The sequence below is a fragment of the Salvelinus namaycush genome, chromosome 1 (assembly GCF_016432855.1).
Source record: "Salvelinus namaycush isolate Seneca chromosome 1, SaNama_1.0, whole genome shotgun sequence".
NCBI classification, from domain to species: Eukaryota; Metazoa; Chordata; class Actinopteri; order Salmoniformes; family Salmonidae; genus Salvelinus; species Salvelinus namaycush.
In genome coordinates this window covers 70,032,479-70,060,324 of record NC_052307.1, presented here as the reverse complement: position 1 = coordinate 70,060,324, position 27,846 = coordinate 70,032,479, and the positions used below count along the sequence as shown (strand labels likewise).

At 42.7% G+C, this 27,846-nt stretch overlaps 1 protein-coding gene across 1 annotated transcript; it reads right to left on the bottom strand.

Moving 5' to 3' along the window:
* Positions 1–62: 62 nt before the first annotated feature.
* On the bottom strand, positions 63–27,749 carry LOC120056600 (Wilms tumor protein 1-interacting protein homolog). The gene is made up of 8 exons (XM_039004801.1): positions 26,162–27,749; positions 11,742–11,843; positions 5,513–5,580; positions 3,634–3,696; positions 3,250–3,380; positions 3,036–3,087; positions 2,430–2,498; positions 63–215 (listed from the first exon to the last, which is right to left on the bottom strand). Exons 1-8 carry the CDS (start codon positions 27,675–27,677, stop codon positions 63–65), a joined length of 2,154 nt encoding a protein of 717 aa, XP_038860729.1. The 5' UTR covers positions 27,678–27,749.
* Positions 27,750–27,846: the final 97 nt, after the last annotated feature.

Sequence of the window (27,846 nt, the reverse complement as noted above, 5' to 3'; positions counted from 1 at the left end):
CAGGTCACCTGGGAGGCGGGTCAGCGGTGGGTTGGGGTTGGTTCCTCGCCGACCCTGCCCTCTCACAGCTCAGTGACGTGTAGTGGGTAGCTGGGGGGCGGGTGGGCGGGCACCGGGACCTTTAGCCTGCGGATGTGGCAGCCGTGACAGAGCAGGTGGCAATCCAGGGGGTAACAGCGGTGACCCTCCTCGTCGTTTAGCTGGAGGCCACAGTCCTACAACACCGAGGGAGAGAGATAGACTCAGTGAACTGCAGTAGCTGGACATTTGTGAAGGAAAATATTATATACACCCATCTAGGGTTGGGCGATATGACGATATATATCGTGTGATGATAGATAAACGTCTATCGCTTCATATTATGCTCTATCGTTTATTTCGTTGTGTCGCAAATCACACTCTTTACGGCAATATCTTTTGTCAATTGGACGACACTTTGCGTTCTTCCACACGGAAAAAATTGTAACACAAACAAACATGGAGGAGAGTGAACGTGACACAGAGCACAGAGACACGGAGCTCGTACCTAAAAGCGGGGCTACTTCGGTCGCATGGACGTCGTTTGGGTATGAAAAGTCTGACACAGACCAGAAAACCGTCCTCTGCAAAATATGCCGCAGGCCGGTCCCGACAACAGGCTCAAACACCACTAACCTCTTTTACCACCTACGCAAGAATCATGTGAAACAGTACGGAGAGAGTCTACAGATGAGACCCAAACAAGTACAATCGAGTGCTCAAAACAAACCCCCGACTCAGACGTTGCAAGAGGCGTTTGCCCGCGGCACACCATGGCAAAGAATCACGAAGATGGAAGGAGATAACAGCTGCCGTTACAACTTACATCTGCAAAGACATGGCCCCAATTTACACGGTCGCGAAACAGGAGTTTCGTGAGTTGGTGCTAACACTTGACCCAAGGTACCAAATACAAATTGATATGTAACATGTATTAATGCCAAAATAACATGCAAAACAGGCAAGCCCCCTAATATATATATATATTAGACCTATTTTTATTTTGTTTGCAACTATAGTTGAAGTGTATTCTATTTACCTTTTAAGATTTTATACATTTATATTTTAGTTGAAACTTTGCACAAAGGTTCTAAATAAAAGGAGAAATAATCAAATATGAGTAAGTACCTTTTATTTGTTGAGTATAATTCAAAATGTAAACAGAAATAGGCCTTTACATGTGGTCATTTAATATAAGCTATTTATTTATTACAGAAAATATGCTATATCATGATGTGTATCGTTATCGGGATATGAAATTACCTATATCGGGATATGAGATTTTGGCCCTATTGCCCAGCCCTACACCCATCCAATGCCTTTGAGCAGGTGCTGGATATCAAAACTATCCATATTTCAGATATGTACTGTACTACCTTTTTCTACCTTTTCTACCTCTCGACTGATATGAGAGGCCGCTGGTGGGTATTCCTGTCAAGTTAACGAAGAGGCGGAGTAGCCTAGAGGTTAGAGCGTTGGGCCAGTAACTGAAAGGTTGCTAGATCGAATCCCCGAGCTGACAAGGTAAAAATCTGTCGTTCTTCCCCTGAACAAGGCAGTTAACCCACTGTTCCTAGGCCGTCATTGTAAATAAGAATTTGTTCTTAACTGAGTTGCCTGGTTAAATTAAAAAATAATAATTACATACGGGGCTCTTAACCATTTTTTTAAATATGTGATGAATTTTCCATCCCCTGCCGACCTGGACTTTAGACCCCTGTAATGACTATCAACCCCACAGAGGCTGCTGAATGATTACCTATTGTCTACATAATACCTTTATCACTCACCTAGACGGGATATGAGCTATTCCCTGGAATGCGTGATAATGAAATGAGTCAACCAGCTTTTGCCATTAAACATGGAATTCTTGATCAAACTCACACACACTTACAATCACACACTTTATTTGAGCCCTGGTTACAATGACTCACACTTGACAGAGCTATCATTAAACTGCTGTGTTAATGAATGCACTGTCAGGAATTCAATTTGGCTGACTTGACTAATTACTTTGATTACACTGAGGTTTGTAGGTCACGTGGGATGATTTCTTGTACATGTGTCTGAGTGAGTAAGTGGTCTGAACGGTCTCTCAGAGTGCTGAGATTCCAGGGTAGTCAAACAACAACCCCTGGTCTGATGTCCAGTTGAGTCCAGCACTATCACCCTACCCTCTCCTCTCCCACAGCTCAACTCTGGAATGTGCCTGGACAATGAGTCACCACAGTGGTTTGCCCCTCACTCAGGTTCAGTTTGTGTGTGTAGTGCACACACCCACAGCAACATAGACCCACACTGCCATAGCATTTACACTAAAATGGATTAATGATCATAGTCAATGTGCTGGCTACGTTCAAAACATAAATAAGACAAGACACACAAACAGGGAGGTAATGACATTGTCTCACCTCGCAGTGATAGCACTCCACATGGTAGTCCTTGTCCATGGACACCACCCGGATGGTCTCCTCAGAGCCCTGTTAGGAAACACACACAGTCAGTCAGACCCTCCCGTTTCCACCACTCCACTGGCACCAACAATCAGAGCTGAATATTAAGAGAGTTGGGTCAGAACGGATGCCATTGGTTTTAAAAGGGACGCCATGTTAGTGCCTTTATTCTCAAAATTTGGGAGTTGTAACAATACGAGAGCGCCTCCAACAATTCCCTATGAAATGACCCTCTGTAAACAAGCAAAACAGAGCAGCGAATTTAACAGACGTTTTTATTGATTATCATTCGGGATAAGGTGTATCCATGTAGGTACTGTGTTTTTGTGTCAACTAATTGCTCATCTGCCTTCACTGCACATCTTCATAGGTTTTGAAAACTATCAGAAAGAAACAGCACAGCTCGGAAGCGTCAATTATCACTTAGCAACGGCTATGGAGGAGAAAATGGCAATCTCGGAACGTTCAGACAGAAACCGCATTGGCCCAACCCTCGACAGTATATACTATATATGACTCTGACAACTAGTAAGAGGATACAAGCAGTCATTGGCTCATCATTACCTGAGCAGGGAGGATTGGTTGGTTGCATGAGGCACATTTTGGGGCAAAGACCCTGTGGGGGAAACAGAGTAGAAGTTAAGTCTTGGTACATGCTGTATAATTCATATCAGTCTCAGCACAAACCAGGATTTAAAGAGTACTGCGGAATGAAGAAACTCTTGCATGCTGACTTCATCACATGTTGGCATTATCTATGAGAGACACATGTCCTTACGTGTGGTAGTCTTTAACACAGTAGATGTTGTTCTCCACGTCCACAGTGAAAGGCACTCCGTCCAGACCCTCTGTGCAGACCACACAGCGGAAGCAGCCAGGGTGGTAGGACTTGCCCAGTGCCTGCAGGATCTACACACACACGCACACGCACAGAGATAACAGTAAGGCTAGAGATTGAGGCCTCTCAGTAGGAGTCAATCACACCAGCCCGTTGGCATTCAGATACAGAAGCAAAACTAAACTAGGAGGTATGATGCCACATGTCAAGAAGAGATACATTACTGCTGAAGAGAAATCCCAGAGAGGGACAGGCATACTGTTCTGCTGATTGTCTTGTATCCCTATCTAGCAGGCCCTCCTACAGTATTAGGTTATTTCTTACCATTTCCATGATGAGGTGACCACATACAAAGCACTTCTCTGCCGTCTGCTGAAAGCCAGAGTACTGTGGGAGATAAAAAAAAGAGACTTATCACTGGGCTTGTTAATATTCTAACATGTAGCAATGGAAACTGTTACATGGTGACTGTTAACTGTGTATGGTTGAGACTTGGGAGTGCAGCATTACAAAAGAGAGGATGGCTAAATTTGACACCTTTAAGTGTTTGAGACAGGGTTGGGGTTAATTCCACAAACTAAATTCTAATTTCCTTCTCCCTGTAAATTCAATTAAATCCGTTTTAATTGTATGTCAGTCTTTGAATTCAAAGATAATTCAATTCCTCTCAATTCCAATGTTAAGTCAATTCCAATAACTCAATTCCCAATTCAATATTTTCCTGAACAATTCCACAAATATTCAATTCCATTTAAATTCAAACAGTCCAAATAGTCTAATTCCAATTCAATTTGATTTGAATTCAACGTAAATTCTCCACTTCATAAGTGAATTCAAGAATTGAATTGGAATTTCAAATTCAATTGGAATTGACCCCAACCCTGGTTTGAGAACCCCTAACACTATGACCAAAATGTAAATGTAGGGAGCCAGAGTACAGCCTAAATGACACCATCTATAGGGGGTGCTGCTGCTCTCTTTATATTGATGTGAAAGGAGTTGGTCCTTTTTCCTTTGTCTCCTCTCTTTGTTGAGATGTATATGAGAGACCAGTGGCATTGCTGTAACGATACTGTCCTAAACCAAACCCATCAGAGCACTCTACTAACAGGAGAGCACACATCCAGTCCTCAGCTCTCTACTATTGGTGGTCTCCTAAAGTCTGGACCACAGTCACACAAACACAAGGAGATGTACCCGAACTCGAGGTAAGACATGTGTAACTTGAACATAAGATATCACATTGAAGTCAATGAGGGATTTAAATGTGAGTTATACATGCATTACCATCGTTATGTTTGTCCCATAGTGACCATCTGCAAAGCACATGACCCTGGGGTCATGACCTGATGAGAGGAGGGTAATGGTGGGACAGGGGCAGCAGGTAGAGATGGGGTGGTGAGGGGTGCATGGGGAGGGTGACTCCAGATTTCCACTTTAACCCCCCAAGACAGACCATCTGCCCCGATGACAGGGCAGAGCTGGTGGTCAATACTCTGAGGAAGCTAGGGACTTTATCACATCCACCATCTGATCCCTTTAGGGTCTATTCTTTACATCTACAGTATGAGGAGACCCAATACCACTCTTAGCACTCATCATCTCCTCTTGAAAGTCTGTTTTAGGGGCCAATGGGCAATGTCTATGTGTAATAGAGTGAATCATTTACATTAAGTAAGTAAATGGCAACCTAACAACCTAATTCAGTAGTAATAAGGTCTGTATCTTTTTGGAAGACAAAAACGACTGCTATAAAACACCTGGTTCCCATTGATTATAGATTGACGGACGTCTATAAGAGATCAATACAATGTGTCCAACCTGGGCAGATGGATACATCATACAGGAGGCAGTCTGAGGCCTGCAGCTGCCCACAGCCACTCCGCCTCCCTCTATAATTCTAAGTGCTGGGGAGTAATGGGATGAGAGCAGTGGGGTAATTGTGCTCCTTGGGGAAATTTGGGGGAAATTAGTGGGAATTGGAGGGGTTGTGCTTAACTTTAATTGTAGCAGTGAAACATCTGTTTCCTCTGGAGGGTTTTAGAATGTGCAACCGCTCCTCTCCCAAGTCTGTCATCGAGGGGTGAGTGTGTATGAAGGACATGGAGAACTCAACCTCTGAACATCTGCATAATGAACATAACATAAACATAAATGCATGTGCATTAGGAGGCACGCAGGGACAACATATGTTGTAACTCACCAGGAAGTCCTCTTCACAGTAGACCTTGCCGTGGACGTTGTAGAAAGCTTTCCCTCTCAGCCTCCTCCCTGAAGAAGAGAAGTAAGTGTGTGAGCTGGGATATAGAAGTGTTCCTGTATCAGACTCTGTCAAAGTGAAAACTGTAAAAGTGTTGCTACGTATGTGATTTTACCCAACCCGTAGGCTATAAGAAAGTTAATACATCAAGGAAATAGTGATTCCAGCCTTTTGAACAATGCTGAAATGCTCCAGGGGTTCTCCTGATGATATTTTAAATACATTATACAAAACTGTATTGTTGAGAATAAATAGAAATGGGAGTTGACTTTCTGCCTCCTACTCCCCTGACTCCTCTCTGTTCCATTAAAGCCACAACAATAACAGATGTCAACAGGAAACACCAGTGACCAAAGCAGATGATAGTAACATAATGTAGGTTTACTCGTTTGAGGTCCACACTACTGTTTCAATACTCTGGTCATCCATTGATCCCCACGGGACTCCTTCTACTTAGAACCAGCAAACAATCAATACAGCCCCATCATCCAGACCAGGCCTAAACTGCTTTACGAACTCCCCCTCCTCCTCCTCACCCCTACCCCTGCCATTGTGTACAGCTCACACACACTCACACACACCACCACAGCCCAAATATAGGAGCCTGAGCAAAGGATTTCCCCATGTCTGGTACTAACAGGCAGTCCCTCCCCAAAGTCACCATTTTGGGGCTCCATGAGCACAGTAGCACTAAATTCCACAGGATAAAAGGGAATTCCACCTAAAAGGAAAGATCTCCTCAATGCTCACTCCCACTGGCCCTGGCCTTTGCGCCCCCTGCGATGCTTCTCTTAATGCATGCCCATTCAAATACACTAAATGGCAGCAGCAGTCTTCTCTTTCTGGCAGCGCAGTGACTTCAACCCAGCCCAGCCTGGCAGACAGAGCGCATAGAGCTCATAAATCTGCAGGATTAGTCAGATTTAATTGCCGTCCTGAGCTGCCATTGATTTTATGGGTGTCCTGGCTTGGGAAAGACATGTCCCCCTTTTTACACCCAAATGAATGCAATCACTGTATTTCACACACAGTGTGACATTGCTGGGAGATAGCAATACATTAACACCCACATAAATGGCTATAGCAGCCGAAGAATGCTGTTCACACAATAGGTGAGACTTAAGACTGAAAGCGAGGAACTATTAGCATTTAGAGTTGGAGGCTGGACGAGAGAGAAAAAACATATTTCATGTTGACTACAGAGGAGGAGCTCTTTTAATTCAGAGTGACTAAACTTATAAAAACCATTACATTCAAATCAACAACACACCAGTGAGCCGGAGCTGGGGCATGTTGCTGTGTGTCTGTCTGGTGACCTTTGCTCTGGCGAGTGCATCTGGAAGGTGAAACACAAAGCCCTCGGCGCTCGCTGACTGTGGTGCTCTGCTAAGGGAGCGGGCTGCCTGAGCAAACGGGGACATTCTTTCTGCCTGAGGTCACTAGTTGGTCCCATTCAACCCCCCCTCCACCCCCCCTCCCTCATAGAGAGGGGGAGGGCTCCCTGCCTCCCTCTCTCTCCCTCTAGCCTTTGTCACAGGAGAGGAAAGTGCTGGGCTGGCTGCAGTGGGCTTGGGCTCAGGGCTCCTCTCCTCTTCTCCTCAGCTCACAGCCCCTGAGCACGGTGGGACATGTGACATTTTCCATGGAGTTCAGGACCAAATGGCTCCCTGATTAGGATTTCACACTCAAGATACTGTACTTAGTTTTTACAGCTCCAACATTGGTTTCCCATGACTCAGTGCTGTGTTTCACACACATGCACATAAAGGTCCGTGCATCTTGAAATAATGGGAGCGATTCTCTCAGCTAGATATTTAACCCACCAGAAATCATTTTAGAGCACTACAACAAACTGCAGTGAACTGGTCAAATAAAATAATTATCTGAGGAAAAATAAAATCCTTAGTGAGTCATACTGCAGCGATCAAAGTTTTGTGATCATGTGGTCAGTGTGGTAGATTGTGGACCAGTCATGGATGCCTGGTTGCGGTAGCCTGGTGGCGGTACTGTAGCACTGCTGACTGCTACTCCTGGTGCCAACCAGCCCGGCATCTGGACATGTCATTGGACCTGTGTCATTTATAAAATCCCTATGCTACTATGTTGACTTTTAATGACCTGGCTGTTGGCCATAGGCAACTCTTTTTTTTAACTATAGTTGCTAAGCCAAGACATGAGATCACAATAAATACTGAATGAATATCTCCTTATGTAAATAATCTGAATAATGCCCTAGATTACCATCTTTTAAATGTTCAGTATCCCCATATTCTTCCTGTAGGGGGGAAACATCAAGCATGTTGCACCCTCTCAGTTTCTACCCCACGCACTCTCCCCTCTCCTTTCCTCCCACTCTCTCCTCTCAGAACAAGTGGGCCTTTATCACCTGCAGGCAGGCAGTGGGGATCTGAGGGGGAGGAGGCAGAGAGGGAGAGGCGGAGGGAGGGCCTGCCCAGTGCCGTGGTAAGTAAAAGAAGGATGCTGGAGGTAGTGACTCACTCAGATTGCTTGGGACTTCAGACAGGAATGTTTCGATCCCGGCAACGTGAGCATGTGCTGACCTGCTGCTGCTTCCAAAAAGTTTTTAAGTAAGTCTCTCTTTAAAGAGAACAGCCAAGTTAAGACACCAACAGAGCCACAAGCACATCTCTCAAATAGAAAACTCAGAAGCTACAGAATCTCCCAGTCTCTCTAATATCATTAACCTTTCTAGGACACAAGTTCCGCTAGCGGAACCCCTCGACAACATTCCACTGAAAAGGCAGCGCGGGAAATTAAAAAATATTTTTTAGAAATATGTAACTTTCACAAATTAACAAGTCCAATACAGCAAATGAAAGATAAACATCTTGTTAATCTACCCATCGTGTCCGATTTAAAAAATGCTTTACAGCGAAAACACAACATATGATTATGTTAGATCACCACCAAGTCCAAAAAACACAGCCATTTTCCCAGCCAAAGATAGGAGTCACAAAAAGCAGAAATAGAGATATAATGAATCACTAACCTTTGATGATCTTCATCAGATGACACTCATAGGACATCATGTTACACAATATATTTATGTTTTGTTCGATAATGTGCATATTTATATCCAAAAATCTCAGTTTACATTGGCGCCATGTTCAGAAATGCCTCCAAAATAGCCGGAGAAATTGCAGAGAGCCACATCAAATAACAGAAATACTCATCATAAACTTTGATGAAAGATACATGTTTTACATATAATTAAAGATACACTTGTTCTTAATGCAACCGCTGTGTCAGATTTCAAAAAAACTTTACGGAAAAAGCACAATATTCAATAATCTGAGACGGCGCTCAGATAGAAACAACATTTCTCCGCCATGTTGGAGTCAACAGAAATACGAAATTACATTATAAATATTCCCTTACCTTTGATGATCTTCATCAGAATGCACTCCCAGGAATCCTAGTTCCACAATAAATTGTTGTTTTGTTCGATAATGTCCATTATTTATATCCAAGTAGCTACTTTTGTAAGCACGTTTAGTACACATATCCAAACGCTCGTGCAGGTCCAGGCGAACTTCGGACGAAAACTTCAAAACGTTATATTACAGGTCGAATAAACTTGTCAAACTAAGTATAGAATCAATCTTTAGGATGTTGTTATCATAAATATTCAATAACGTTCCAACCGGAGAATTCCTTTGTGTCTATAGAAGTAATGGAACGCAAGTCGATATCATGTGGAATGCACGTGTCCAGGACCTGGCTCTCTGCCAGACCACTGACTCAAACAGCTCCCATCCGGCTCAACATCACAGTAGAAGCTTCATTCAACATTCTACAGACTGTTGACATCTAGTGGAAGCCATAGGAAGTGCAAACAGATCCATATCCCACTGGGATTTCTATAGGCGATGAGTTGAAAATCGACCAGCCTCAGAATTCCCACTTCCCGTTTGGATTTTTTCTCAGGTTTTTGCCTGCCATATGAGTTCTGTTATACTCACAGACATCATTCAAATAGTTTTAGAAACTTCAGAGTGTTTTCTATCCAATAGTAATAATACTATGCATATATTAGCATCTGGGACAGAGTAGGAGGCAGTTCACTCTGGGCACGCTATTCATCCAAAGTGAAAAAACCATGACCCACTCAGTCTCTCAGAAACTCCCCCACAACTAAATCACAGCGAAAGTCATGATCAAGTAGTCGAACCATTGCCAAAGGCAGCATGGGTTACACTACCAAGTTGTTGTACATAATTTAAAACCTTGGCCAGATCCCACAATTTACACTCAGATGAGGGAGTAGCATAGTAATAGAATGACTAGATTCTATTTATATGGGGAGTAGCCAGGCTAACTCTACTTAGTGCAGCCATCTACCATACCCCAGCCAGATCCCTATAGCAGACAGCACAACATTGAGATGTGTGCCCTGTGCCAGCCAGCCAGTCAGGTGCAGCTGGTGAGTGACTGAGGAAACCACAATGCATCATAAACAGGTTTCAGAAATACAAGGCCCTTGGCTGTTTTCTCCTGGCTGGTGTGAGAGGCACTAGCAGGATGTGTTACAGTAACACAGATGTAACTAGTTAATCACTAGCGTGCCCCATTATAGGCATGGATACATGTGAGCTAGCAGACAAAAGGCATGTGGAAGGAGGAAGTGGGTGGTGATCCAGTCAGGAGCTGGGCGTCAACACCAGTACAGGAAATAAACAGGAGACTGGTCACAGAGGTATGTCTTATGACTGTATAGTTGAGACGAGTAAATAATGAGGAGTGTGTGTGGGTATGTTTGGGCGGGTGGGGGGTGTTTGTGTGTGTGCGTGCGTGATGTGTGAGCGTATAATTACTCGCGCACACATTTTTCTGTGTGTGTGTGTGTGTGTGTGTGTGTGTGTGTGTGTTTATGTGTGTGTTGTTTGCTCAGAGCCCATGCCAGGCCGGCCCCCTCTGATAAGCAGGCCTGGTACACTTTGTGACTGTCTGATTGAGGTCCTCATGGGAAGGCCGGCTGAAGTGGAGGGGGGTAGTTTGCATTCCTGGCCATTTCATGAAAAAAGGGTGCAACCATAGGAGCAAGCCAAGAGGAGGCCTCAATTATGCATGGTTAAACAAAGCCCAAGGCTACCAGCCAGCAATGTCTCAGAGAACTGAACTCTCTCTGCTATGGAGCTCCTGACTCTTACAGAATAACATTTGTGGCATTTTAGTCAAAAAGTAAAACAAAAACAGTTTGTCAACAAATACGTTGATACATCATTAGGTGTGTTTTAAGATCTACAGGCACTTTAAAACTAAACTTCTAAGAGGTGTTGAAAACACTCTTAAAAAAGCAAACATTCCCATTTATAAGCGACCCAATAATACATCGCAGAGTTTACGTTAGGAATAAACCATCGCAAGAGTCAAGATGGGCCTGTTATCATCTATATACAGAGACCACTAGAATAAGAAGGGGAAGACCTGCTTCACTTCTGGATAGATTTCACCAAACTAATTTAAATTCTGAATAACAGAGAAGTGTAGATTCTCTTTTTCTGTACTGTTTAAACCACTATAGATGGGCAATAATGTCTGACCAATGGAAACAGACTACAGTATATCTCTCTGGTCTGACTCAAGTACACTTTTCAAAGCAGGTCAAAAGGAATCTGTAGAGAAACCTCAGGATTAGAGACACTGCCCCTCATTCTTCAACCACACAATACATCTGAAAGTATATGTATTCAATTACATGTCAATTATATGCATTTCTTCCAAAGCCAAGGGATCAGCATCCATGTACATCAGTGCATGAATGAAAGCAACCTTGCTCCAAACTCTCTCCGACTTCACCCTCGTCTCCACTTGAAACTAGAGAGGACAATTGGAGTCAGGTGACAGGGCAGCACTACACACACAAATACACATGCGCGCACGCACACGCACGTATACACACAACATGCATAAACAATTTTTTTTCAGGTTGACTGCAGATTCAACATCCGTCTCTACAACCCACTCGTTCCAATATATCATCCGTGTTCCTGTCAAATAGAGAATAGAGCATTCTGCTGATAACTCCCAAAGACACTCTGGCAACCAACATCAATGTTGTGCTAAGAAATGAAAATACAGGACATCTGTGATGCCAGCCAATGATGCAGGTGCTGAGTAGGAGTAGTGGACAAAGGCTATATACACCTACCACAGGAGCAACAGGTGAAGCAGTTGGTATGGTACAGATTCCCCATGGCCTGACAGGCTTGGCTGGCTCCATACACACCCTTCCCACACTTGATACAGATACCTGGAGGAGGGAAGAGACACAGGTTAACATCTGTAGACATAATCATCATTATTTTACATTGACATTTTAGTCATTAGGCAGAGCAACTTACAGGCTGACCACACCGCTCGCGTATGTGAGCGTTGCAAAATAAATGTTGAAATCTATGTTATTCAATTATTGCACCCAAACTGCTTGCACGCGCCAACGAGCGTCTGCGTTGCCAAGGGATAAAATAGAAATCAGTTCTATTTCTGACGCAGAAAGTTCTGCCTCTCCCATCTCCTCATTGGTTTATAGAAGCAGGTACCCACGTGCCATCTCCTCATTGGTTATACCCACATGGGTGACAAAGACGAACGAGGTCAGTGGCGGTAATGCACCTAATTTATGAAAGTTGCCAATCGCAATATAAAGTCAAGAGAAGAACATGAAGGAAGGAAGATAGATGACTAGAAACGATTCAGTTGACCGTTTTATGTGTGGATTAATTGTCGGAGTAAAGGACCTTGTGTATTTCAGGTAAAATAACAACTCAATGTTTATATCCCAGGACAAATTAGCTAGCAACAGCAAGCTAGCTAAATAGGACAAATTAGCTAGCAAGTGCAAGCTAACTAGCTAAATTGACATAAATGTTTAATGCTTTTCGACCTGTCCCCAAATTAATATAATTGGTTCAGAGTTTGTTTTGATATTTTAACCTGCGTGTCGTGATTGCGTTTGGTGTGGGCGGACAAAATACATTTATGCACGATGGAGCACGCGCGCAGCCGGTTTGGGTTCCGTGTTACAGGAAAAATTAGGGTTAAGTGCCTTGCTCAAGGACACATTGACAGATGTTTCACCTAATCGGTACGGGGATTCGAACCAGCAACTTTTCGGTTACTGGCCCAACATTCTTAACCGCTAGGCTACCTGCCAACCATTATCATCAACATATTCAATCTGAATCCTACTTAAGCTTTCATACAGCAGTAAAGTACACGTCATTGTAACTGCTTTAGCTAGTAACTTCCATGTTCCATCAATGATCTATAAAGGGTGTATATACAGTACTTGGACCAAACTAATGTGTCTCTGTGAGGTTCATTGATCTATGTTGTATCTAAATTAAAAATACATTAACCAGAGGTGTTAGGGGTTGGCAGGAAGCATTCTCTTAATGTGGCACAATAACAAAAGTGATTCAGCAAAAGTTAGTGGGCTATGTCCCAATGGACGACCACTGACCTGGAAACACTAGACAATTTAGAGGAAAAAAAGGTGATTTACCCACAGGTGTGGACTACAAACTTTCATCTATGTGGTTCTTTTTAGGTTGATGGTAAACCCTTACTAAGGAAGGAGAGAAGGAAGGCACCCAGCCGGTGACAACTATTTGGACATAGCATTGGACTAATGATTCCCCTGCTTTCCTCTCACGCACAAGATGGCCTCCGCCGGGGTCACATTCCACAGCGAGTGCAGGGTCAAAGCCTGGGTAGGGTGAGTCCAGGGTCACTACGCCTACAGGACACAACATCCCTACAGGGGGCTGACCCCCCCAACTTCCTCCCATGTTGACAGTAATGAAGAAAGAGTGTCATCATCTAGTCCTCTCTCTAACAATTTATTCTGACAGTATTTCAAGGCAATGATACTTTCTAGAGCCAGGCCAATTTAAAATATGTGCTGGACTTATACTGCTATAGATGCAGGATGTCTCTTTGACAGGTCTTAACCCCTTAGATTCATAATTGGCCTATATGGATAGGGCTAATATGGAAAGCATATGCGCAACCATGGTAGCAATTAAAAGGGAACATTTAGGAGATTATGGGGAAATTATTAGACTAAAGATGAGGACACGACAGCTCACCTGACAAGACTGAATCCAAACATCACACTGTTGACACTGTAAATTACATGAGTTTCATCAGGGGCGTAACTTTCACTGGGGACAGGTGGGACATGTCCCCCCCACATTCTAAAATTGCATTTCCCCCCCCAGTTTTATTATTGGAATGTGATATAAAACGATGCAACTGTGTGACGTTAGCTAATGTTTCATCCCCTCTCGACTGAGGTGAATGAAAAAGCTATGCTAGTGAGTAGCTACCACAGCCAGGTCTGCTCTAGCCTCTTGTTATCTGTCAGATAATGATATGAGGTGGCTATTATTACTATCTAACAGCAGTTGTATGTATAGAAATGTTTTGTAGCCTTTGTTTTGTCATGTTTAAAAATTAACTTGGCAAGCTTTTGCCAGTTTATGTACCGTCAGAGAGAGCTGGCCAAAAGTTGAATTACATTTGCTATTATTTTTGCCTCAATCAAACTAGACCTCAATCAAACGATGAAACCATCGGCCAAGCAATTGAAGTTGTATTAGTTGTATTAGTCAGTTGTCAATGTAACATTATCTGTAAGTTTCTCAAGCTAATTCTCGATTTTTCACACTGACACAGTAATAAACAGCCCTAAAGTTACAGGCTTCACTGTCATGTTGCACAGTAGAGGTCTGCGTGGGACCGATTTTTATCATCTCGCTTCTGCCCGCACCCGCTGGCTTTCTGTCCAGCTCCAACCCGCTACAGCAAGAACTGGTCCCAAAACCAACCGCAGTCCCGCAATGTTATTTTAGGCGTATGTGACACAGATCACTTGCCAGGCATGGTCCCAGCAATTTTGCACCCTATAGGCTATATCAGACTGAGGAATATGGGTGATAAATATGTAGGCCTATTCTAGGCAATGTAGCAAACTATAGCCTAGTCATAGACCTATTTAGGAAGTACATTTCCTTGGAAAGATAACTGCTCCGTGCTTCTCCGCTCATGTACACATAGGCTATAGCCTACTCTATTTAATTGAGACCACACAGGCACCTGATCTCGCTGGTATGGCTACTGAACTGGAAGCAGCAAGAATGATGACAGTCACACTTGCTACGTTTTGCATAGTCCTATTGGATATAGCCTACCTTTAAGGAGGACGATTTGCAGGCAGAGACAAATAAATGAGTAATCCTTTTCAATGATGATTACATTTTTTGATTATCAATATTTATTTACATATTTAAGTTTTAAAGACCGTATCAAAAAAAATAAAAATAAAAATCCCAAAGTCGTCTGTCTGAACACCTGCTCCCGCCTGTGAATGACAAAGTTCCATCTTGAATTGATGGGTAGACCTCCAGTAGCTACAGGACAGCAGCTTAAAGCTACAGTCTGGGACCTGGGAATAATGGTCATTTCAATTATTGAACCATTGATTCTATTCTTGGATGATATAATGAATAAATGTACACCAAGGTAATTCTTTCTCATGCCTCATTTTAGTAGGATTAGATGGTGACATGGGTCTCAGCAGGGTCAGGCAGCCAGGGAAGATCAGTCTGGGACAGAGGTGATGTGAATTTTTGCAGATACAACACTTTATTCTCTCTGTCCAGCAAACACTGGACAAGCCAAATGCTATTTTAAGGCAGTCTGACAAACCTCCAAAGTTGATTTCCAAACCGTATCAAGAGTTGATAGAGGCTTTTCCCGATGACACAAAACATGTATAACAAAAATGTGAGGAAGACCTGGGAGACACGATTGATGATGATGAATGGATACAGATATGTTAGAATGCCCAGTCATGTTCATATACAGTACTAGTCCAAAGTTTGGACACACCTACTCATTCAATGGTTTTTCTTTATTTTAACTTTTTTCTACATTGTAGAATAATAGTGAAGACATCAAAACTATAAAATAACACATATGGAATCATGTAGTAACCAAAAAAGTGTTAAACAAATCAAAATATATTTTATATTTGCGATTCTTCAAAGTAGTAGTTGTCTGGTGTGTCCAAACTTTTGACTGGTATATTTTTTTAAGTGATGTCCCCCCCACTTCTAAAACCAAAGTTGCACCCCTGAGTTTTATGATATGTAAATGTGAAGTGCACATTTGGACTCACGTTTGCTTGGCTTGCAAAACCCATACAGAGCCTAATTGAAGAGACCCTGAGCTCTGACGTCAAGTATAGCATATTACAGTACAGCCACTGCGTTCCAATTTAGGTGCTTATCAGTGTCCAAGTCTGCCATTTTCAACCCGTATACGGGTACAAGTCTAAAGGGCTACCTGTGTTGGGGTCAATTCTGTATAGAGTTGCGAATTGTTTTTAATTCCAATTCAATTCTTGAATTTGAATTAGCCACACCCCAATTAAATGAGACTTTCATGTTTCACTTCTCCGTTGAATTGCTTTGAATTCCATTCTACTTCCTTCAAATCAAATTCTATTCAAATTCTGCTTCCTGTGGGGTGTGGCCAATTCAAATTCAATTCAAATTCATTGTTTGAATTTAATTAAATTCCCCAAATTCCGAATTGACCCCTTCCCTGCTTTTTACATCTATGACATCAGAGTGCGAATTGTACCGTGACATTCTTGGGAGCCTCGTGCATGCACATTTTTTTTTTATGGGCCTAATAGTAAAGACAAAAATGCATTACATTTTAATGGGGCATGAAGACACCCAGTAATGATGTTTAAATCTGATTCTCAAACAAATCACTTCAAAAAGTAGGCTAACTGTGGCTGCGTACGTTCGTCCACTCTAAAATAATTCCAGCATCCAAACAGTGCACGGTGCACGCGTCATTTCATGAAAGGGAAGAGACATCTGTTAAAAACACCATAATGACATTCAGCGATTGTCATTAGGCCTACTACAGTGGTGTGTGTATTCATGGATGCCAATGGACGCCATACTTCCCCAAAAATGTGAACAATAAAAAAAGAAAAAGCATATGAAATAATGAAATGAAATAATGAAATAATAAACGATGCGTTTCGGCTGCATGGCCTTCGTCATGCAGCCGAAACGCGTCGGTTTTTAAAAAACTTTGTTTCTATTGAACATGCCATACTAATAAAGGCATTTTAATTAATTATATGAAGAGTGCCTTGGTCCTCCTTTCTTTTTGATAACCAATTTACCCCTTTTACCAAAGAGCACCTTCTATCTACCAAAATGTACTATTGTGTACCTTAGTAGCGCTTCCCTTCCTCCTCTTTATACTAAAGGTTTCATAATTGGTCAATTCGCAAGTGGTTGAATCTATCTCACCGGAGAAAGCATCCGAGTGATCGAAACTGTGGCCCTCTGTCTCAGTATGTGTATCATATGTATCTGATGCTGTCTGGCCAAAAAGAGTATGACAGGCGCTGTTTCGCTCGCTTGGATGCTTTCTCCGGTGAGATTGATGCGTCTTGCCGTTGGCGCGCATCTCGTCAATTTATAAATATTTAATGACCCTCCCAAAGGTGAACTTTTGTTGCCTTTAGAGGAGCTCATGTCTCATTCATCCTCTGTAATTCGCACTCTGTATGACATTTTTTTAAATGAAGGACTACGGTAACCTAAGGCTATCCAAAGGTTAGGCCCACATGCTTTCCTGTCAACAAGAGTCATTCAGCTGGACCAAAGTCAAATATTGGTATTTCCTATTCCAACTTAAACTCATGACACTGTTCCTGCACTCAGAAAAGATAAGAGGAGAAATTAGGGCTATTCTCTCTGATAAGGTTAAAGTGCCAAACTATGAATCATCTTAATCACAACAGCTTGGCCAAAATAAATATCTAGAATAGCCATTGGCAAGAAAATAAAATATTACTGTCCAGATTTGATAGATCCCATATTACCTCTATATTCCCTTTAACGAAACACCCAGAAGACTGGAAAGTGTAGTTATGTAACTACCTAAAAGTGAACATGAAAAAGATGCCAGTGGTGTCGAAATGTTGTCTGTTTTGTACGTCTCAATAAACTACTGTGGGAGTTGAAGACTTTTTTATTTGTATCTGTCCAGCACCTGAACTAGTTAGATTTACTAAAAGTGAACAAGATATCAGATTGGATTGGAGTGTTCCATGGTGTTTCTGAAGACTACGGATCTTGAACTGCAAGCACTCTGACAATGTTAACGTGCACACAGTATTCTGGATAATAGCTCATATCCTGGTTATGGTCTTATTTTTCTTAGATTTATTAATCTCTTGTTTGTTCTTCTTTAGTTATTTTCTTTTTTTCTTGGGATTATTTGTGTATCAGTATTGTACTGTTTACTGCACTGCTGGAGCTAGGAACACAAGCATTTCTCTGCACCTGCTTCAACATCTGCTCATCTGTGTACGCGACAAATAAACTTTGATTTGATTTATTCAGGATAAGCTTTACATGCACCGTTGATTTACCACCCATGAGTGTCTCTGTATCCATAAATAAACAGAATATTGCTAATTTACCCAAGGACGGTGAAAATATTTTTTAAAATGTAGAGCGGGGAAAAAGGTTTGTACACCTAATTTAGATATTTTTCTGCTTATAATTTCCGACATTAGGAAGGCTATTTGTTCATCAACTTTGTTAGTCTATAATTATATACACACAGCTTCTCTTCTGTCATTCCTTGTTGCTCTACAACACTAAATAAAGCCTTGCTCACCAGAATGTCATTCATCGATAGAATGAAACCGTTATCAATAATGTAGTTGACATTGGTAGCGTTCTCTTTCATTCCTGCTTCTCTCACGCAGCAAAGACATTTAGGGACTGAGGAGATTTTCCGTTCAAAATTAACATCAGTTTGTTGACCGGTTTTAACTTGTTAGGGCTAGGGTCCTTTTTTCTAGATTTTCGGATTCCTATCTTGGCATGTTGAACGAGTGGATTACACAAATCGATGGCGCCAACTAAACAGACCTTTTGGGATATAAAGAAGGATTTTATCTAACAAAACAACACTACATGGTATAGCTGGGACCCTTTGGATGACAAATCAGAGGAAGATTTTCAAAAAGTAAGGGAATTTTTCATCGCTATTTGTGAATTTATGAAACCTGTGCCGGTGGAAAAATATTTTGATGTGGGGCGCCGTCCTCAAACAATCGCATGGCATGCTTTCGCTGTAAAGCCTACTATAAATCGGACAGTGCAGTTAGATTAATAAGAATTTAAGCTTTCAACCGATATAAGACACTTGTATGTACATAAATGTTTAATATCCAGCATTTTTATAATTATTTATTTGAATTGGGCGCCCTCCAGTTTCGGGATGCTAGCGGGACACCTAGCCCAAAGAGTTTTTTTAAGGAAATGAAAATCTGTGAAAACAATCCAACATGTTTCTGACAGTAATTCAGTTTGCCTTGGAAGCATATTTTATATGACTGAAAGTGAAATACTGTCAGCTTTTGTCGCAGAAAAAAAATGCACGTTTAGGCTGCATAACAGGTCCCAAAGCGCTCATTCACATTTTCTCAAGATGTAAGAAAGAAATCATATTTCTCCACTCCTGTTCCCAAGACAAAATGAACATTTGGTCTATCATTTTACTGCAAGAAACAATTAATTCTGCATGAGTTAATGTTATAATAGGCTACATGTGAGGCCTACAGTCAGTGTCCAGACTTCAGTTACTATTCCAACTATTACTTTTCCCATCTGAACTTCAAAGCTGATACTATGTGAAACTGAGTCTGCGCAGACCATTTAAACAACAGTAAATTGGAAAATATGTTTACATGCCACAGTATCCCGTCTAAGATCAGCATATCCCAGGCATCTTATCTGGGTTTCTTAAAACCAGGATAGGAGCTTATTTGGGTTATTGTAAACGGATATGATGTTTACATGCGTCAACTCAAAAACAGGGATATTGGTGTGCATGTAGGGCTGCTGGTAGCCTAGCGGTTAGAGCATTGGGCTTGTAGCCTTCAGCAAGGATCTTAACCGTACTACTATGTGTATGTGACAATAATATTTATGTGTAAATATGGTCATTGATTATAATCTGCCTTGCCTCAGCTGACAGCAGTTAGACTCTCTTGATTACGCCAAGGCTGCTGGCCAATCTGTACTACCTCCAAACTCAAAGCCCAGCATACTACTCTAGTCTGGTCTGGTCTGCTAATGTTCCTGGTCCGCCAATCTCACTGCTAATTGTCTTTAAATACTCCCCCACTGTTCCAGAACTTCCAGGAATATTTCTGAACATGTTTTAGTTTTTTTCCATAATTGGGGCATTGGCATCGAACAATTCCATGAACAAACTGTTGGCTGCCATACAATTTAAACACATGGATCTGCACTGATAATGGCAGGTCCTGAAAATGTAATGGCACCTCTATTATACCATCTGTACCACACTTGCACCTCTTCTTCTCTGCTTTGAAAAGATGGCTGTTCCTAGGAGATACAGGGTGGAGAAATGTGAAGCTAGCAATGACAAGTCTTCACAAGGTTTGCAAGGCAAAGGCTATCTGTGGTCTCTGATCTTGGAGTGTCTGAACTTTGAGTGCAAGGACCAAGTGCTCCCGGGGAGTAGAGCTGAAATGTGTTATAGTGAGGTGGGGAAGGTAGGGGGGAGTCTGCACTCCAGGGTGGTTGATTTTTGGAGGGAGTATGGACTCCCACCACTTGACGATATCTCTGCTAAGCAGGTCATTATCACAACCCCCCTACACACACACACAGTTTATTGTGCATTCTCCAGACCAAGGTCTCCTCCAGCTATCTAAGTCCCATTCTGCTGCATTCCAGACGCATGCACTTGCCTGAAGCCTCCACTGTCTACTACGGTATCTGACTACGAGATAGATAGCGGTGCTGAGATGTTTGCAGGGAAATATGCTGACAATGAGGTGGGGTAGAGCAACATTCTTAGAGGCTTTGTTGAGCTGATATCTTCTGAATACTCATAGGAGCAACTGCCCCAATACTGTCCTCTTTCTCTGCCTTTGTTTATTTTCCACTATACTTTATTTCCACTGTAGTTTAAGGCTTTGCTTATTTCCACTGTACTTCTATAGTACAGTCCTGCTGGAGCTTCAGGCAGAATTGTAAACAAAACAATGGACCATGTCCATGTGCACACCTCCAGGTACATGTCCATTTCATCTCCCAAGGTGGAAGCCTTGCCCTGAGGAAGGAAAGCTTGACAGGAAAAACTGAACAGAATAGGGAACTTGCTACAAGCTAAGGAAAAGTTCATGGCATTTTGAGCCAAGTTGACTTGAGATGATTTCCCATAAATGTTGCTGTTAAGCCTAAAAGGCCCTCAAACGGATGTGGACAGTGTTTTACATGACTGAAGGGACTAGGGAGAGGGTTAGGGAGAGAGAGGGACTGAGCAGGAAAAGTCTCATTTGTTCTTAATTTAAATCATGTCCAGTGTGATCAGGACAGGACAATACCACTGGACACACGTGGTGAAGAAAGAACATTGCCCTTCATCGTCAGTAGCACACTCAGTGACGCTGCCCATAACTCAGAGTTCCACACCTTTGGGGACCAGGGATGTAGTGCTGCCGGAGCGTGAAGGAGTGGTGCTCCCTCACTTTTTTCAATTTGAGAATATACGCAGCTGGTAAAACTATTTCTGGATAGAATGACAAATCAAATAAATATGTATAGCAGCCTAGAGGTAGGTAAATGGTGGTTTGTTCCCTTTCTTCTCTCTGGTGGTGAGAATGATGAAGAACTATAAGCTGTGTGTGTGCACTGTGGAAGCCCGTCGGAGGATGGACCACAATGGCCAATGAAAACGTTGAAAAACAAAATTTCCCTGTGTGTGTCTGCCTTGATGTTCATAAAACTCCACGGACCCCTCTGCGCAGTGGAACCCAGAACGAAATGTGACCACATGGTTAGAGCAACATCGTTCTGCCGAGGACACCCAAACCAGAGTGGCCATCGCAAAGCCTGAGAGCCTGACCTTCTCTGGAAGTTGCAGTAGCCCTGCTTGGGATATTTAGCCTACATTGGCTATTAGTTGAGACGCAGGGCCTGTTCTAGCTTGGTATGTTAGGATGGGAAATTGGAACTGTGAATTGGGTCAAGTTTGAGGTAATAATGCATTTAGGTTATAGTTTATTGTGATGCATGAATACATCACACTAAAAGCTTGATTTTATGGTGGTTTAAAAAAAACATTTCCTGCAATTCTACATGGTAATGATTTATGTTCACTACTTGGTCAATTGTTTTGATAATATCTATGCAAATAAATTACATTAATTGATAGTTCACCTCTCTGTTTTCTTTTATTCTGTAATAGGGTATATTGTATTGTGTTCAAGCAAATCAACGTTTATTTATAATAGAGCATGTAAGCTACACAATACAATGAAATGCCTACTCGCAATAAAGCTCTCCTCGCAACCAGTGCAATGATATTAAGCTAAGTATTTGTTTTACATTAGGCTATAACCAAATAGCAATACCACGTAGTTGTTTGTTTCTGAACTGGCCAAATGGCAGAGCTATCCTTCAGCACCACAAGTTGGTTTAACTACTTTAAGATCATTGTGCGATCCTGGCGTTGTCCTTTCAACACTACGAAGGGCGCTCCAATTGCTTAAAATTAAATCTCATCAAGATCTGTTGCCTACACCAAATAGTCATCACTTATTACTATCATTACAAATAGAAGACTATCACTTCACACAACAAGTTTTAAAAATCCACATGCGCCAACTCAAAAGCGCGGGCCACTAGGCAGGATATACCCTTTGATTGAAACAAAATACAAGGCTAATAGTTTGTTAACACAATCTACTCTAATTTGCTCATAAAACAGTAGGTGAATAGTTTGTTATCACAATCTACTCTAATTCTCTCATAAAACAGTAGGCTAATAGTTTGTTATCACAATCTACTCTAATTCGCTCATAAAACAGTAGGCGAATAGTTTGTCATCACAATCTACTCCAATTTGCTCATAAAACAGTAGGCTAATATTTTGTCATCACAATCTACTCTAATTTGCTCATAAAACAGTAGGCTAATATTTTGTCATCACAATCTACTCTAATTTGCTCATAAAACAGTAGGCTAATAGTTTGTTAACACAATCTACTCTAATTGGCTCATAAAACAGTAGGCTAATTCAAGAAGCTGTAATTGCATATTCCCATGAAACTGATTGAGATCAAACAAATGATTGGCATGGAGATGCAGTTTGGACGTTTCAGCTGTAAAATGTGAAGAATAATAATTCACGATGGACAGTGATGATGGCCTATTTGAAAGTAGATTGTGATAACAAAATATTAGCCTACTGTTTTATGAGTGAATTAGAGTAGATTGTGTTAACAAACTATGCCTAACTTGGTGTTTGAGGGTATTAAAAATAGAACATTTTCTTTGGACAATATGGTTAGGCAAAGGCAGATGTTGCAATTGGAGAATGCATTTTATGCATATTCTATAATGATAGGCCATTAAATTGGCTACATCTGTCGGTACAAACTTTGATTGAGTAAATAATGTCATTTACATCATTTTTTTGCACTCCCTCACCTAAAGAAATAGCAGTACACCACTGTTGGGGACATATGAAATACACTATTAGGCTACATAAGCAAGAATGGAACTAATAAGAAATAGTAACATTCAATTTGTTTGTGTACTTGAAATCATTATTTTGATGTACAGCTGCCTGCAATGTTTGTCCAAAACCTAGATGTTTGAGAAATGGCATAAAACTGGAAATGAGGCAGAAACTCTGTCTGAAAATCTCTCACAATATTTAAGCGATTATGCTGTGTTCTGTTGTTGTTCAGGCAGGCCAGGGACAGTGTGTTCTCTCTACTCATGGTCTATTGTTGGAAGGGTAATGGCAGCACTCTAAACACTTCCCATATTCATGATAGGGAGCTAAAATACTCATACTTCACTAATGAGAGTGAATTTGTGATTAAGCTAATGCATCATGAACATGTATCATTAATGTGAGCTATGTTCACGTTTCAACTGACACAAGAGTTACGAATGACCCTAAAACATTTGGCTGCCTATGTGTTTTGTGTATTCATAAGTGTATTTGTCAAAAGAGCAACTGTATCTGCTCCATTTAGCTCTAAGCCACACATTGTAGCACAGACTGCCCTCCAGAGCGGCTGCAGTGAGAGTTGAGAGTTGGGGTGACTGACACCACCACCAACACAATAAAAGTTGACAAAACCCTTTCTGAGTCAACCATGTAACATTACTATACCGTCATTATTATTCTGAGCAGGTGATCAGACTTGACCCCCGACCGCCATGTCTGGCCCGCGAGCCAAGATCGTGTGCCAAGTGTCTGGTGCTGCCCGACTCCCCACTGGCTGGTTAATGAAGGGCTTCGCGGGGGGGTCTGGGCGGGGGCGAGCAGGGGGCTGGGCGGCTCTGCTCTGGAAGCCTCAATGCTGGTCTGTCCCGGGCCAGCTGTTGATTCACAGCTCCTTCGCCACCACAACAAACAGAGGCCACACAGGGGCCTGCAGTGAGGCAGAGCACAGAGCAGAGCAACGCAGTGTGACAGCACAGACCTCAAAGCCTGGGCGATCAATTTCTCCACCGTCGCCACGGAAACAGAGCTGTGTGTGTGTGTGTGTGTGTGTGTGTGTGTGTCTCTCTCTCTCTCTCTCGGCCCAGCGTACTGTGAGGAGCTTCTGTCTGCTACATTCTACAGCTCTCACCTGCTCCTCTGTGACAAATGAACAGCCGTCTCAGCGTCACTCTGAGCCAGCCAGCGCACTGGAGGAAAACAAAATCAAACCACTGTTCTGTTCTCAGACCGCAGCCATTTGTCCATCAGCACATTCAAAAGGTGGATAGATTCTCCCTTCTTTTCCTGTGGGAGGAGAGAGTTTACCCCTTCAAAAACAATGATTTCAAGTCTCAGAGAGGGAATATGTTGCAAAACAGTTACAGCTCAGAGCACTCATGGAGAAAAAAAATGCATCTTGAGGAAAGCACAGAGAGAAATGGCAGAGAGAAGTCTTCCAGAGAATGCCCGCTGCATTGGCCGTATGGCTGGGCGTTTTCACCAAGCAGCAAGACCACTGAATCACTGAAGGGTATCTACTCGCTCCCTGGGACAGAACAGAAGGTTCCATTCAGCCCTACTCAGCGCTGTGTAAACGTTAGCTCTGCCAAAACAGAAATGTGTATTTCCCTGTAAAAGCCACTCTTATCTGCCACAGAGGGAGTCGTTGTTGGCATTATAGAATACATGTTAGTTGTTAAGGTTGCAACCAGCCACTAGATGAGATGACAACAAAGCTCAGTGAAGCTAGGCTGAAGTCGTGTTCAACGCACCCTTTTAACTACAGCATGACAATTAAACAGACAAACTTTACAAGCTCCACAACTACACTGGAATATCTGCTTTGTAGTAACATGAGTAACAATTAATAACAACTGACTTGTTACACATAAGAAAATCCCTCAGTTATGTCAATATGTAATGTAGTTAGGCTGTTATTACTATGTTCTTACACTATTGTTATTACACTTGCTGTGCAAGGTACGGAGATGGTGATCAGGACTGTGATTTTATAATGAAAAGGATCCCCAGTAGCTCTCTGGACAACATTCCCCCAACCCCCACCTCACCTCACAAAACACCCAAGGACTTGAGGCAAAGGGCTACCTCAGGCGTCACCAGCCAGTTCTGATTGATCAGTGGCAGGGCTGCTGTGGCCAGGCCACAACACTGTTTGACCAATCAGCTGGCTCCATGGACAAAATGGGCCTGATCACTCAGTTAATGCTCCAGTTAGCCTAACGCCGCCTCAGCCTCCCACGATACCAAACACTATCAAACACACAAAATATTATGACAACACAAAATGTAATGTGAAGATAATATTCTTAAACTTGAAAAATGTATGTTAGTTTTTGCACTGCGCTCATTAAAACCCATGCTTCAAATAAACTCAAATTATCCTCAGTGTAAACACATTATCACAGGGAAAATATTTATTAGGTAAATCAACTAGAACAGGTGATGAGATGTTTTTGTCTAGCAATAAAATGAGAGGTGTTATGATTGAAAATGTTTCCAAATCGCCATGGCCTGACCTGTGTTGTGCCAATGAACATGTGCTCAGCTATAATGAGGTTAGTGACCCAGCTGAAGATGAAGTAACCCAGTGAAGCCCATCAATTTACTTATCTTCCACACATGTATGGACCACAGGGCACCAGAGTTCAAGTTCATAACCATGAGGGTTATTATCAGACCACCAAACACATGGAACGTGGAGGATGTAGTCTGGCCCTTTTACATTTTTACATGACTAATTAATTTGACTTTGTGTAAGAATAGCCTAATTCTTATTGAGACATGTTTAGGGAGCTGTCATACGTTTACAAGTAGTCTAAAAAAAGATATGCCAAGATCAATCAAAATATTGTTTAATTTCATTTTTTGTTTTTCTACTTTAAAGCTTTATTCTCACTTCATTGCACTCTCATAGTGTTCCTTATAATAAACAGTGTTCATAGGAGGAGTTACACTTACCAAAGTATTCTTTTTTCATGTGCATTTCTAACTCCTTCTCCAGCTCCAAGGTGAGTGCTTCCAGACTCCTTTCTGCTTGGCTTGGGCCACTTTCCCGGCATGGGGTCACCTGGTAAGGTAGTTTAAACCTCTGCCCTGAGGCTGGAGTTTTCGTATGGAGCCCATAAGAAGATGATGGTGATCCAGCGGTCACCTCTGTATTCATCCCTGCCTGGGTTGACTGTTGTGGTGCATGCTGTGGCAGGGCCTCTGGCATCCCAGAGAGCGCTTGGAGATGGATACGACTATGAACACCGTTGGTATCGCCACAATCTTGTATTAGTATGTCCTCCTGCAAACCAGTCCCCAGCATTGAGGACCTGGGTGAAGGCAGTTGGAGATCAGGGTAGGTGCTCATAGATCCCCTGGAGCTCCGGGAACTTCTGGAACTGTGACTGGAGATACTGGACCGGGGACTAACGACACAATTAGCTATTGTCCCGGGTCTTGCACACCCGTCCTGGCTGCAGATGCTTGACCGGGGACTGGCCACCGGCATGCCATGCAAAACTGCACCCTCCAGATCATGGTTCCCAACAGGCATGTAACGCGAATCTGAATAGCTAGAGCGTGGACTGGTGGTACAAGAATACTGGCTCGCTGTGCTGGACCTGGGGCTGATGTGCCTTTGGTCGTAGCCCATACTGATGCCGCTGGTGCGGTTACTGCTGGGCTTACTGCAGCAGTCATAGCTGTTCAGACTGGCCCTTGGGCTGGAATGTTTACTTGTGTCGCTGGCTGTACTTGCATAGCTAGACCGGGGGCTGAGGGCACTGCTCCCTTCGCAGTGTACCAGACTGGACCTGGGACTAGTGTACTTGTCTTGCCCGGGTACCACCAGACTCGTGCGCGGGCTACTGATGCTCGACCTCGGGCTTGCATGTTTGCTTTGCTCCTGGGAGGAGAGGGAGCTTGCGAAACTGGACCGCGGGCTGGTTGCATTGTATCTGCCGTCGTGGTTGGTGGTAACACAGATACTGTTGCATCTGTTGCCAGGTGAGGGTACTGGCTTGTTCAAAACCACTCCATCGTACGCGCTACCAGTGCTGTACCTATGCCCCTGCACCTCCAATGAGTACCTCCTGTGCCGCTCGGACGCGCCGCTATAACACGGCAAAGCAATTTCGGATTTGGTGCAATAGCTGTCTTCATTAGGATAAACTGTGTCTCTTTGAGGGGTGCAATAATCCACAGGAACGGCTCTGTTGCCATACACGGGGCGCACGGGAGCCGCAGTGTACACTTTATTCCCAGACATGTAATTCTCAACGCTGTGTATCTGTTGGTGAGGCGCAGAGCTGCCATTCATTGTCTTACTTTTCTGCTCGGGTATCGTTGGAGACGAAAATTCCAAATCGGGGTTGATAACCATGTCTCTCCTTGAACTGTACATGCCATCCTTGTATGCTTCATATAAGGAAAGGTCCTCCATTAATTTACTCGCCCGGAGTCCCAAATCTTCCTCATAGTGATCCATGGTTTGCTCCCGAGGCGACGAACAAGTTCAGAGAAAAAGCGCACTAGTCCACAAACCGACTACCGAGTGAGAGATAGCAGTAATTGCATTTCACTTGGAAATCATAACAAAACGCAGGCTCAATCCAGGCATCGTCGCCTATTTGCTGAACGGCCAGTGTGCTTGGAAA